Consider the following 15,615-nt stretch of genomic DNA (forward strand, 5'->3'; position numbering starts at 1 on the left):
CTCGTTGTTCCACTCTTTATAACACCTTCATTGTATTGCCTTGTATTCATTAAACAAGGTTACATGCTATTACATGATTATGTCATCCAGGGAGATTCTAAATGGACACAAGCTTTGACAACAGACTTTAATCAAATGATCCCTGCTGGGCTTTGTTGCTCGAAACCAGAGAGCGAGAGGCAAAACGAGTGTTCCCTCTGCCCAAAATCTGTCCATGTTAAGTAGATCATTAATTATTATCCGGTTGCGGATTTTCTGGAAACTGATTTGCCGATGCTATTGATATGGTGATTTGTGCGCATGTGCAGGATATTTGTTTACGTTTCTGCTGCCTAGAAGAGCTGTTGCTTCGTGCTCCAGCCTAAGCTAAAATAAAGTCTTCATGTTCGACCTATGCGTTCCATGCCTCAAGTGCGATTTCATGTCGTTGTTTCATGTTGTAGCCTACACAAAAGACATGATCGTCATGTTTATACACACTTTGTTGTAACAGTATATTTTGGCAAGCATATCAAACATGAGCCGCTCCTACACGCCCTTCTGGAACGCGCACGCCACAGCTCGTGCAGGGCTACATATATCAAACACAAGCGAGACACATCCAGGCAGTGAATATGGCGATTATTTTCTCATTGTCATTGCAAATACAAGTATTTTTCTTCCCAGCAACTCTCGCTACGATATGGCAGCATAACTATGAATAATATCATCACAGATAGTAGGCAGTCTAAAGCGGTAGTTGACAAATGACATAAGGATTAATAACGCACCGGGTTCGGTGTGGTGAGATAATAGAGCCATGTGATGATAGGACCGTTTACTTCAGAGCTCTCCATAAACGACGCCCCATTGGGCAGAGCTTGGCATTTTGCACTGGGACAGTTTTAATAGGAGAAAAATAAACTCTGATTTTACAATGGGGTCCACCGTGGTTCTGTGTAGCCTTGTCATGCTAATATATTTGAGACCAGTTCATTTCGTAGTTGACTTAAATAAGTACAATATTTTGAATAGTAAACAGAGAAACAACAATGATTCTAGACAGTTACAATTTACTACCTACATTATTGGGATCATCTAGTTAGCACCAGTGTTTGGAATATATTAGAAACACAGAGAAATAAATGGTGTTTTGTTTGAAAATATGGGTCTTTCTGAGAATAGAAAATCCAGTTTTCTGCCTGAGTGTGGCGCTGCTTGTATAATTTCTCTGGAAAATGTACTTACACAGCTCTTGGTCTGTTATCCTACCTACTACTGCAACAACTTGTCAGTTATTTGCCCTTTGAGAGAATACCCTTTTTTTAAACTAATGACTCAATGGTGTGTGACCATTAACATTGGCTCTGTATCCAATGGTGACCATTAACATTGGCTCTATATCCACTGTGACCATTAACATTGGCTCTATATCCAATGGTGACCATTAACATTGGCTCTATATCCAATGGTGACCATTAACATTGGCTCTATATCCAATGGTGACCATTAACATTGGCTCTATATCCATTGTGACCATTAACATTGGCTCTATATCCATTGTGACCATTAACATTGGCTCTATATCCAATGGTGACCATTAACATTGGCTCTATATCCAATGGTGACCATTAACATTGGCTCTATATCCACTGTGACCATTAACATTGGCTCTATATCCAATGGTGACCATTAACATTGGCTCTATATCCAATGGTGACCATTAACATTGGCTCTATATCCAATGGTGACCATTAACATTGGCTCTATATCCATTGTGACCATTAACATTGGCTCTATATCCATTGTGACCATTAACATTGGCTCTATATCCAATGGTGACCATTAACATTGGCTCTATATCCAATGGTGACCATTAACATTGACTCTATATCCAATGGTGACCATTAACATTGACTCTATATCCACTGTGACCATTAACATTGGCTCTATATCCATTGTGACCATTAACATTGGCTCTATATCCAATGGTGACCATTAACATTGACTCTATATCCAATGGTGACCATTAACATTGGCTCTATATCCATTGTGACCATTAACATTGGCTCTATATCCAATGGTGACCATTAACATTGGCTCTATATCCAATGGTGACCATTAACATTGGCTCTATATCCAATGGTGACCATTAACATTGACTCTATATCCACTGTGACCATTAACATTGGCTCTATATCCATTGTGACCATTAACATTGGCTCTATATCCAATGGTGACCATTAACATTGGCTCTATATCCAATGGTGACCATTAACATTGGCTCTATATCCAATGGTGACCATTAACATTGGCTCTATATCCATTGTGACCATTAACATTGGCTCTATATCCAATGGTGACCATTAACATTGGCTCTATATCCAATGGTGACCATTAACATTGGCTCTATATCCAATGGTGACCATTAACATTGACTCTATATCCACTGTGACCATTAACATTGGCTCTATATCCAATGGTGACCATTAACATTGACTCTATATCCAATGGTGACCATTAACATTGGCTCTATATCCAATGGTGACCATTAACATTGGCTCTATATCCAATGGTGACCATTAACATTGACTCTATATCCACTGTGACCATTAACATTGGCTCTATATCCAATGGTGACCATTAACATTGACTCTATATCCAATGGTGACCATTAACATTGGCTCTATATCCAATGGTGACCATTAACATTGACTCTATATCCACTGTGACCATTAACATTGGCTCTATATCCAATGGTGACCATTAACATTGACTCTATATCCAATGGTGACCATTAACATTGGCTCTATATCCACTGTGACCATTAACATTGGCTCTATATCCAATGGTGACCATTAACATTGGCTCTATATCCACTGTGACCATTAACATTGGCTCTATATCCATTGTGACCATTAACATTGGCTCTATATCCATTGTCCTTCTCCCAAAGTATGGATTTACACATTTCTTCTCATCTCAGGGATTTAACCACCGTATAAAATAGCTCAAGCCAATGCTTACACCTATCTAATGCTTGGATATCCACGAGGAGAGGGATGGACAATTGGTATGCAGCCATTGATTTCAGGTGGCTTCATCAACAGTTGAAATTGTGTCCCAAATGGTGCCCTATTCCATGTACATAGTACACTAATGTAGAGCTCTGGTCAAAAGTAGTGCATTATTCAGGGAAACGTTATACACATGCCGTCTGTTGATCCCTACTCTGCCTATTGTAAACCATTTCTCCATTCCATTCACCCTGTTACACAAATGAAGGGACTATAATTGATGTAGTAAATTACTTTTCCTGTCAATTACTTTATTTGATAAACTTCCTTTATCGTGTGTGTGTGTCCCTTTTGAAGGTTTAATAAAACCCTCATTCAGCCAAGAAATCCATCTTTTCATTGATGGAATATTCAACAGACTGAACAGTCTTGTACCAATGAGATTAATTGTGGGGCTTGCGAAGCAAGAGCCCCAGCTTAGATATTCGACATACTTCTTCTCATTCTTCTTCTTCTGCACGCTAGAAACGCCGCTCGATATTCAAAACGTCCGGAATGGTCTCTGTTAAACTTTTTTACGTTATTAATCTTCTTTTTTTGTTGTTGGCTTTCATTTCATCAACATTCTAAAGATCCCCATTGTGACGACATCACTTCCAACTTGTCATTTGTCTTTGAGAAATCATGCAACAGTTTTACTCAAATCAGCTCATTTTTCCACTTTGCAACAACTCAAGACAAAAAGCAAAAAAATGTATATTCGGATGAAAAGTTACAGCAGTTTATGTAACCGCACATAGCATGGAACAGCCTTCATTTCTCAGAACAAGAATAGACTGACAAGTTTCAGAAGAAAGGTCTTTGTTTCTGGCAATTCTGAGCTTATAATCAAACCTACAATTGCTGATGCTCCAGATACTCAACTAGTCTAAAGAAGGCCCGTTTTATTGCTTCTTTAATCAGAACATAATTGCAAAGGAGTTTTCTAATGATCAATTGGCCTTTTAAAATGATAAACTTAGATTAGCTAACAAAACGTGCCATTGGAACACAGGTGTGATGGTTTCTGATAATAGGTTTCTGTACGCCTATGTAGATATTCCATAAAAAATCTGCCGTTTCCAGCTACAATAGTCACTTACAGCATTAATAATGTCTACACTGTATTTCTGATCAAGTTGATGTTATTTTAATGGATGGGGAAAAAAAGCTTTTCTTTCAAAAACGAGGACATTTCTAAGTGACCCCAAACTTTTGAACGGTAAATACTTATTTTCCACCATAATTTGCAAATAAATTCATAAAAAATCCTACAATGTGATTTTCTGGATTTTTTTTCTCTCATTTTGCCTGTCATAGTTGAAGTGTACCTATGATGAAAATTACAGGCCTCTCTCATCTTTTTAAGTGGGAGAACTTGCACAATGTTGGCTGACTAAATACTTTTTTGCCCCACTGTATACAAGCCCTTAAACAACAATGAAGTTTTAAGAAAAATCTGAGTTAAGAAAATGTAAAATAGCAATAACGAGGCTATATACTGGGGTCAATGTGCGGGGGGTACAGGTTAGTAGAGGTAATTGAGGTAATATGTACAGTACATGTAGGTAGGGGTAAAGTGACTATAAAATAGACAGTGAGCAGCAGCAGCATAAAAAAGGTGGGGGCGGGGTCAATGCAAATAGCCCAGGTAGCCATTAGATTGACTGTTCAGCAGTCTTATGGCTTGGGGTAGAAGCTGTTAAGGAGCCTTTTGGACCTAGTGTAGGAAAAAAAAGGCCATTCTGCTCCTCTCCTCTCTAGAGTCATCCCAGACAGTTCTTGGAGCTTGCTCAAGCACATAGTAATTTACGACCCTGTGGCACCAGGCCACATCTGATAAGGTCTCAGCCTGGCAGATTCTCACACAAGGCTGGAGTGAGAGGGTGCCGTAAACATTGATCGTTTGTCAATCCAAGTAATAAGTGTTTCTTTCTCTCTCCTAGAAGTAAATGTTTAAGTTTATATTGAGGCTGTATTTATAGCCCGTTATAGACATGGTGTAAGTAAAATGCCATTTGTCATTTATTCATGGTGCTGCATCAGATGACCTGGCCTCCACAATCACCCAACCTCAACCCAATTGAGATGGTTTGGGATGAGTTGGACCACAGAGTGAAGGAAAAGCCGTCAACAAGTGCTCAGCATATATGGGAACTCCTTTAAGACTGTTGGAAAAGCATTCCTCATGAAACTGGTTGAGAGAACGCCAAGAGTGTGCAAAGCTGTCATCAAGGCAAACGGGGGGCTACTTTGAAAACTCTCAAATCTCAAATATATTTTTATTTGTTTAAACACTTTTTTGGTTACTACATGATTCCATAAGTGTTATTTCATACTTTTGTTCTCTTCACTATAATTCTACAATGTAGAAAACATTAAAAAAATAAAGAAAAACCATTGAATGAGTAGGTGAGTCCAAACTTTTGACTGGTACTGTATGTATATTTTATAGTTATAACCCTTAACTAATACTGTTTACATGTGTGAATATCATTGTCTTATAGAACCACAGCAATAAGATTCCAAGTATCTTTCAGGTTACCAAACACAGCTGTGTGTGTGTGTGTGTGTTGTGACTATCAAGAGTACCGTGATGGGCCTCAACATCATGTTCTAACCAGAAAGCACTATAGAGGACAGAACCACACCAATCAGTTGTACAGTAAGTATATAACGGGTGAGAACATTCACAGCCGACCGCTCAGACGGGTGAGGACAGCCGACCGCTCAGACGGGTGAGGACATTCACAGCCGACCACTCAGGCGAGTGAGGACATTCACAGCCGACCGCTCAGACGGGTGAGGGCAGCCGACCGCTCAGACGGGTGAGGACATTCACAGCCGACCGCTCAGACGGGTGAGGACATTCACAGCCGACCGCTCAGACGGGTGAGGACATTCACAGCCGACCGCTCAGACAGGTGAGGGCAGCCGACCGCTCAGACGGGTGAGGACATTCACAGCCGACCACTCAGACAAGTGAGGACAGCCGACTGCTCAGACAGGTGAGGGCAGTTGACTGCTCAGACAGGTGAGGACAGCCGACTGCTCAGCCAGGTGAGGACAGCCGACTGCTCAGACAGGTGACGGCAGCCGACCGCTCAGACGGGTGAGGGCAGCCGACCGCTCAGACAGGTGACGGCAGCCGACCGCTCAGACAGGTGACGGCAGCCGACCGCTCAGACAGGTGGGGACAGCCGACCGCTCAGACAGGTGACGGCAGCCGACCGCTCAGACAGGTGACGGCAGCTGACTGCTCAGACAGGGGAGGGCATACCAGCCAGCCATTCTTATATGGCCCTTAAGACGGATTTAGTGAACAACAGTTTTTTACATGGTCTGTAAATTCTCTGGATTTAGCGACCAATACATTTTACACCTAGACTTGGTGCTCCGGTAACACTTTCCGTGCGGTAGCAGAGATAACAGTCTATGAATAGGATGGCTGGAGTATTTTACAATTTTAGGGCTTTCCTCTGACACCGTTTGGTATAGAGGTCCTGGATGGTAGGAAATCAAATAAAAAAATGATTTGAAGCTCATGCCCCAGTGATGTACTGGGTGGGCCGTATGCACTACCCTGTGTAGCGCCTTGCGGTCGGATGCTGAGCACTTGCTCTCGATTGTGCAGCTGTTGACCTTTTTGAGGATCTGAGGACCCATGCCAAATCTTTTCAGTCTACTGAGGGGGGAAAAGTGTCGTGTCCTCTTCACAACTGTCTAAGTGTGTTTGGACCATGCTAGTTTGTTGGTGATGTGGACCCGCTACACTACAGCCCCGTTGATGTTAATTGTGGCGTACTTGGCAATTGTGAAAAACGGAGTTTAAATGTATTTGGCTAAGGTGTATGTAAACTTCCGACTTCAACTGTATGTCCTGTTCCTCTGTATCTTAGTTGGTAGCACATGGCGTTTGAGTTTGATTCCCAGGACCAAAAAACGTCCGCCAAATGGCAATTATTTTTCTTATAAGAAGCAGGATAAAAATGTCAGACAAGCCAGCAGAATTACTGGCAGCGGCCAATTGTCTGTCTCTGAGCTCTACACAAACCCGATGGATGATGTATCAGCTACACTAAAAGGAGACCCAGCCTTCTGCAGCTCAAAATCCACACCATGGGAGTTCCTTTAACCAAAAGATATGGGAGTTCCTTAAAACCAGTTGAGCTGACAGACGTTTTGCACCGTTTCGCTATGGTTTTTGTCATCAGTCTAGCAGGAGGGTGATATTTTATTAATGTAGTGGTGATCATATGCAATGTTTCTGCTAGCAACGTAAAACAAATGTTTGATATCCACACAAAATTACTTCTTGACTTATTTTAGGTTTAGGGAAGTGTGTAGGTCGCATTGTTTATCAAAGAGCTATGAAAGTTAGGTATTAAGACCCACCTGCTCGAGACAAATTCAGCGATTACTTTGCCATGTCTGTGCCATGAAGCAGTAGAGCTGGTTAAGTGTTTTTCTAAGGACCGCCCCCGTGACGTAACGTTGAAGCGATGTGATATAAACTGATGTAACGATGCAGCCGACCACCAGAGGGAGGCAAATACAAGTTTATTCGACAGAGGATGTTTAAATGGCTGTCTTTTGACAAATAAAATGGTGAGAAATCAATAATTTAATCATGAAAGCATATTTTTGAAGTAATTCTTGGGCCGTTTTGGGGGGACTGTCAAGACATGGGAGTTCCTTTAACCAAAAGACATAAGAGCTCCTTCAACCAAAATACATGAGAGTTCCTTTAACCAAAATACATGGGAGTTCCTTTAACCAAAATACATGGGAATCCTTTAACCAAAAGACATAAGAGCTCCTTTAACCAAAATACATGGGAATCCTTTAACCAAAAGACATAAGAGCTCCTTTAACCAAAATACATGGGAATCCTTTAACCAAAAGACATAAGAGCTCCTTTAACCAAAATACATGGGAATCCTTTAACCAAAAGACATAAGAGCTCCTTTAACCAAAATACATGGTAGTTCCTTCAACCAAAATACATGGGAGTTCCTTTAACCAAAATACATGGGAGTTCCATCAACCAAAATACATGGGAGTTCCTTCAACCAAAATACATGGGAGTTCCTTTAACCAAAATACATGGGAGTTCCTTCAACCAAAATACATGGGAGTTCCTTCAACCAAAATACATGGGAGTTCCTTTAACCAAAATACATGGGAGTTCCTTCAACCAAAATACATGGGAGTTCCTTCAACCAAAATACATGGGAGTTCCTTCAACCAAAATACATGGGAGTTCCTTCAACCAAAATACATGGGAGTTCCTTTAACCAAAATACATGGGAGTTCCTTTAACCAAAATACATGGGAGTTCCTTCAACCAAAATACATGGGAGTTCCTTTAACCAAAATACATGGGAGTTCCTTCAACCAAAATACATGGGAGTTCCTTCAACCAAAATACATGGGAGTTCCTTCAACCAAAATACATGGGAGTTCCTTCAACCAAAATACATGGGAGTTCCTTTAACCAAAATACATGGGAGTTCCTTTAACCAAAATACATGGGAGTTCCTTCAACCAAAATACATGGGAATCCTTTAACCAAAATACATGGGAGTTCCTTCAACCAAAATTCATGGGAGTTCCTTTAACCAAAATACATGGGAGTTCCTTTAACCAAAATACATGGGAGTTCCTTCAACCAAAATACATGGGAATCATTTAACCAAAAGACATAAGAGCTCCTTTAACCAAAATACATGGGAGTTCCTTTAACCAAAATACATGGGAGTTCCTTCAACCAAAATACATGGGAATCCTTTAACCAAAAGACATAAGAGCTCCTTTAACCAAAATACATGGGAGTTCCTTTAACCAAAAGACATAAGAGCTCCTTCAACCAAAATACATGGGAGTTCCTTTAACCAAAAGACATAAGAGCTCCTTTAACCAAAATACATGGGAGTTCCTTTAACCAAAATACATGGGAGTTCCTTCAACCAAAATACATGGGAGTTCCTTCAACCAAAATACATGGGAGTTCCTTCAACCAAAAGACATAAGAGCTCCTTTAACCAAAAGACATAAGAGCTCCTTTAACCAAAATACATGGGAGTTCCTTCAACCAAAATACATGGGAGTTCCTTTAACCAAAATACATGGGAGTTCCTTCAACCAAAATACATGGGAGTTCCTTCAACCAAAATACATGGGAGTTCCTTTAACCAAAATACATGGGAGTTCCTTCAACCAAAATACATGGGAGTTCCTTTAACCAAAGAACATATGAGGTCCTTTAACCCAGCAACTATAAAACAATGACATATTACTAAGCAAGTCAGATACTGCATACTCACTTCAGGCGGTCTGATGTAATGGTCTTCAGCATGTAAACGTCTAGAGAACACTGATTAGAGACAATGGCATTTAACGCAGAGATTCCATAATTACACCACATTTTCCATTAGAATAGCCTAACCAATGGAAAGCTGTGGTGATAAGGGACACGGCTCACAGCCAAAGCAATGTGTGTGTGTACTGTGGGTGGTGCCTGTCCACACATTACGTCATAGTTAGGTACAGGGTACTGTACAGTGCTATACGGCAGCAATCAAGTATATAAGAAGACTATTACTTGAATTGGTTTACAGAAGACGAAAACCCTGGTTAAAATAGTGATATTCTGAGGTAAGTAACTTTAACCAACTTTGATAGCTAATGTCCCTGGGGGGAGTAAGATTTCAATACCGTAGCATATCTTACTACTGCTTTGTTATGCATCAGAAGTGATCATGTTTCCATTTGCAATTATTGAATAAATTATAATTGATAAAAGACCAATTTACTTAATAGCACGAAATATGATACTTTTTATTTTATTTTACTAGGCAAGTCAGTTAAGAACAAATTCTTATTTTCAATGACGGCCTAGGAACAGTGGGTTAACTGCCTGTTCAGGGGCAGAACAACAGAGGGATATGAACCTTGCAACCTTTCAGTCACTAGTCCAACGCTCTAACCACTAGGCTACCCTGCCGCCGAGTGGGTAACATTACCTAGTTAGTATTATAGAGGCTCATGGGGGTAACATTAACTAGTTAGTATGATAGAGGCTCATGGGGGTAACATTAACTAGTTAGTATGATAGAGGCACATGGGGGTAACATTAACTAGTTAGTATGATAGAGGCTCTTGGGGGTAACATTACCTAGTTAGTATGATCGAGGCACATGTGGGTAACATTACCTAGTTAGTATGATAGAGGCTCATGTGGGTAACATTACCTAGTTAGTATGATAGAGGCTCATGTGGGTAACATTACCTAGTTAGTATGATAGAGGCTCATGTGGGTAACATTACCTAGTTAGTATGATAGAGGATCATGTGGGTAACATTACCTAGTGAGTATGATAGAGGCTCATATGGGTAACATTACCTAGTTAGTATGATAGAGGCTCATGGGGGTAACATTACCTAGTTAGTATGATAGAGGCTCATGGGGGTAACATTACCTAGTTAGTATGATAGAGGATCATGTGGATAACATTACCTAGTTAGTATGATAGAGGCTCATGTGGGTAACATTTGGAATCAAGAGTCAAAGCCAAATGAAATAGCCAACATTTAAGGTTGTCAATTGTAATTTGTCAATTTTCAACATTGACTTCCCTGAAACCAATTTTAGTGTGCTCAAGGAGTCAAGGAGTACTGGACTTTTAATTACACTGGGGGAACTTGCTGCACCCACCTTTATATATATACTACATGTGTTACCATGTTTCATCACCTTCAATTACATTTTTGATTTATTTGGATGTTAACATTTATTGCGTGAATAATATACTGAACAAATACACTTTCTGGAAAGGCACTTTTGCAAAACTAGGGAGCCTACGATATGCTGAAGGATAGACTTCTTTAATAGTGTTGCATAGTTGTTTTGCGTAGCTGTTACATTGCTAATTGTCATCAAAACTTAATAATGTGATTTATATTTAGGCTCCACCTAGTAACTCAGAGTATTTCATCATTTCACCCTGCTAACAGATCCTGCATACAGGACAACAATGCCTCCTCCCGGTGTGTGTATGAGTATAATGCGGGAGCGCCACAAGAAAGAGGGTGTTGGGAGTCTTGCCAACCCAGAGAAACACAGCAACCAAGACTTCCAGCAGCTGACGCAATACTGTTTGGCCAGGGGAGTGAGGTACATCGATGAGATGTTCCCCCCAGACCATAACTCCATTGGTGATGGGCTACTTTCCCCTGATAACATGGGCAGAGTGGTGTGGTTGAGACCAGCGGTATGACATCATCCTGATCTGTACACATTACAGCACAGATTGTTAACTGATTTTAATGTGTAATTATGAATAGAAATTATAAACATTATCAATAGGTGTAATGTGTGCATTCACTCTTACAGAAAATGATACAGAATCCAGATTTTATCCTTGATGGACTTTCAAGGTTTGACTTTGGGCAAGGAATGGTTGGTAAGTGGATTTGGTTGTAAGCAAGCGTCAACACCACACCATGCCTCTACAACACCATGCCCCCACCACACCATGCCCCCACCACACCATGCCTCTACCACACCATGCCCTCACCACACCATGCCCCCACCACACCATGCCCCCACCACACCATGCCTCTACCACACCATGCCCCCACCACACCATGCCCCTACCACACCATGCCCCCACAACACCATGCCCCTACCACACCATGCCCCCACCACACCATGCCCCCACCACACCATGCCCCCACCACACCATGCCCCCACCACAACATGCCTCTACCACACCATGCCCCCACCACACCATGCCCCTACCACACCATGCCCCCACAACACCATGCCCCTACCACACCATGCCCCTAACACACCATGCCCCCACAACACCATGCCCCTACCACACCATGCCCCCACAACACCATGCCCCTACCACACCATGCCCCCACCACACCATGCCCCCACCACACCATGCCCCCACCACACCATGCCCACACCAAACCATGCCCCCACCACACCATGCCCCCACCACAACATGCCTCTACCACACCATGCCCCCACCACACCATGCCCCTACCACACCATGCCCCCACCACACCATGCCTCTACCACACCATGCCCCCACCACACCATGCCCCTACCACACCATGCCCCCACCACACCATGCCCCTACCACACCATGCCCCTACCACACCATGCCCCCACCACACCATGACCCCACCACACCATGCCCCTACCACACCATGCCCCCACCACACCATGCCTCTACCACACCATGCCCCCACCACACCAAGCCCCTACCACACCATGCCCCCACCACACCATGCCCCCACCACACCATGCCCCTACCACACCATTACCCCACCACACCATGCCAATACCACACCATGCCCCCACCACACCATGACCCCACCACACCATGCCCCCACCACACCATGCCTCTACCACACCATGCCCCCACCACAACATGCCCCTACCACACCATGCCCCCACCACACCATGCCCCCACCACACCATGCCCCCACCACAACACACCATCCCCCACCACACTAAGCCCCTACCACACCATGCCCCCACAACACCATGCCCCTACCACACCATGCCCCTACCACACCATGCCCCCACCACACCATGCCCCTACCACACCATGCCCCCACCACACCATGCCCCTACCACACCATGCCCCCACCACACCATGCCCCTACCACACAATGCCCCCACCACACCATGTCCCCACCACACCATGCCCCCACCACACCAAGCCCCTACCACACCATGCCCCCACCACACCATGACCCCACCACACCATGCCCCCACCACACCATGCCTCTACCACACCATGCCCCCACCACACCATGCCCCTACCACACCATGCCCCCACCACACCATGCCCCCACCACACCATGCCCCCACCACACTAAGCCCCTACCACACCATGCCCCCACCACACCATGCCCCTACCACACCATGCCCCCACCACACCATGCCCCTACCACACCATGCCCCCACCACACCATGCCCCTACCACACAATGCCCCCACCACACCATGCCACCACCACACCATGCCCCCACCACACCATGCCCCTACCACACCATGCCCCCACCACACCATGTCCCCACCACACCATGCCCCCACCACACCAAGCCCCTACCACACCATGCCCCCACCACACCATGACCCCACAACACCATGCCCCCACCACACCATGCCTCTACCACACCATGCCCCCACCACACCATGCCCCTACCACACCATGCCCCCACCACACCATGCCCCCACCACACCATGCCCCCACCACACCATGCCCCTACCACACAATGCCCCCACCACACCATGCCACCACCACACCATGCCCCCACCACACCATGCCCCTACCACACCATGCCCCCACCACACCATGCCCCCACCACACCATGCCCCCACCACACCAAGCCCCTACCACACCATGCCCCCACCACACCATGACCCCACCACACCATGCCCCCACCACACCATGCCTCTACCACACCATGCCCCCACCACAACATGCCCCTACCACACCATGCCCCCACCACACCATGCCCCCACCACAACACACCATCCCCCACCACACTAAGCCCCTACCACACCATGCCCCCACAACACCATGCCCCTACCACACCATGCCCCCACCACACCATGCCCCTACCACACCATGCCCCCACCACACAATGCCCCCACCACACCATGACCCCACCACACCATGCCCCCACCACACCATGCCTCTACCACACCATGCCCCCACCACAACATGCCCCTACCACACCATGCCCCCACCACACCATGCCCCCACCACAACACACCATCCCCCACCACACTAAGCCCCTACCACACCATGCCCCCACAACACCATGCCCCTACCACACCATGCCCCCACCACACCATGCCCCTAACACACCATGCCCCCACCACACAATGCCCCTACCACACCATGCCCCCACCACACCATGCCCCCACCACAACACACCATCCCCCACCACACTAAGCCCCTACCACACCATGCCCCCACAACACCATGCCCCTACCACACCATGCCCCCACCACACCATGCCCCTACCACACCATGCCCCCACCACACAATGCCCCTACCACACAATGCCCCCACCACACCATGCCACCACCACACCATGCCCCCACCACACCATGCCCCTACCACACCATGCCCCCACCACACCATGTCCCCACCACACCATGCCCCCACCACACCAAGCCCCTACCACACCATGCCCCCACCACACCATGACCCCACCACACCATGCCCCCACCAAACCATGCCTCTACCACACCATGCCCCCACCACACCATGCCCCTACCACACCATGCCCCCACCACACCATGCCCCCACCACACCATGCCCCCACCACAACACACCATCCCCCACCACACTAAGCCCCTACCACACCATGCCCCCACAACACCATGCCCCTACCACACCATGCCCCCACCACACCATGCCCCTACCACACCATGCCCCCACCACACCATGGCCCTACCACACCATGCCCCTACCACACCATGCCCCTACCACACCATGCCCCCACCACACCATGCCCCTACCACACCATGCCTCTACCACACCATGCCTCTACCACACCATGCCCCTACCACACCAAGCCCCTACCACACCATGCCCCCACAACACCACACCATGCCCCCACCACACCATGCCCCTTCCACACCATGCCCCCACCACACCATGCCCCCACCACACCATGCCCCTACCACACAATGCCCCCACCACACCATGCCACCACCACACCATGGCCCTACCACACCATGCCCCTACCACACCATGCCCCTACCACACCATGCCCCCACCACACCATGCCCCCACCACACCATGCCCCTACCACACCATGCCCCTACCACACCATGCTCCCACCACACTATGCCCCTACCACACTATGCCCCTACCACACCATGCCCCCACCTCACCATGCACCCACAACACCATGCCCCCACCACACCATGCACCCACCACACCATGCGACTACCACACCATGCCCCTACCACACCATGCCCCCACCACACCATGCCCCCACCACACCATGCCCCTACCACACCATGCCCCCACCACACCATGCCCCTACCACACCATGCCCCCAACTCACCAAGCCCCTACCACACCAACCCCCCACAACACCATGCCCCCACCACACCATGCCCCTAACACACCATGCCCCCACAACACCATGCCCCTACCACACCTTGCCCCTACCACACCATGCCCCCACCACACCATGCCCCCACCACACCAAACCATGCCCCTACCACACAATGCCCCCACCACACCATGCCTCTACCACACCATGCCCCCACCACACCAAGCCCCTACCACACCATACCCCCAGCACACCACACCATGCCCCCACCACACCAAGCCCCTACCACACCATGCCCCCACCACACCACACCATGCCCCCACCACTCCAAGCCCCTACCACACCATGCCCCCACAACACCATGCCACTACCACACCATGCCCCCACCGCACCATGCCCCTACCACACCATGCCCCCACCACACCATGCCCCTACCACACCATGCCCCTACCACACCATGCCCCCACAACACCATG

At 46.5% G+C, this 15,615-nt stretch overlaps 1 protein-coding gene across 2 annotated transcripts in view; it reads left to right on the plus strand.

Moving 5' to 3' along the window:
- Positions 1-9,561: 9,561 nt before the first annotated feature.
- LOC110505912 (calpain-1 catalytic subunit) overlaps positions 9,562-15,615 on the plus strand; it is a 30,236-nt gene continuing 24,182 nt past the window's right edge. For both annotated transcript variants that reach the window (XR_016492070.1, XM_090221326.1), the window contains exons 1-3: positions 9,562-9,692; positions 11,052-11,308; positions 11,431-11,500. Coding sequence is in view for 1 of the 2 variants with exons in the window: in XM_090221326.1 (XP_090077452.1) it covers positions 11,072-11,308; positions 11,431-11,500 (307 nt within the window). In the remaining variant the exon portion in view is untranslated. The remainder of the gene's footprint in view (positions 9,693-11,051; positions 11,309-11,430; positions 11,501-15,615) is intronic.

Source organism: Oncorhynchus mykiss, chromosome 25 (assembly GCF_057628025.1).
Source record: "Oncorhynchus mykiss isolate SJ-2025 chromosome 25, ASM5762802v1, whole genome shotgun sequence".
Taxonomy (NCBI): Eukaryota; Metazoa; Chordata; class Actinopteri; order Salmoniformes; family Salmonidae; genus Oncorhynchus; species Oncorhynchus mykiss.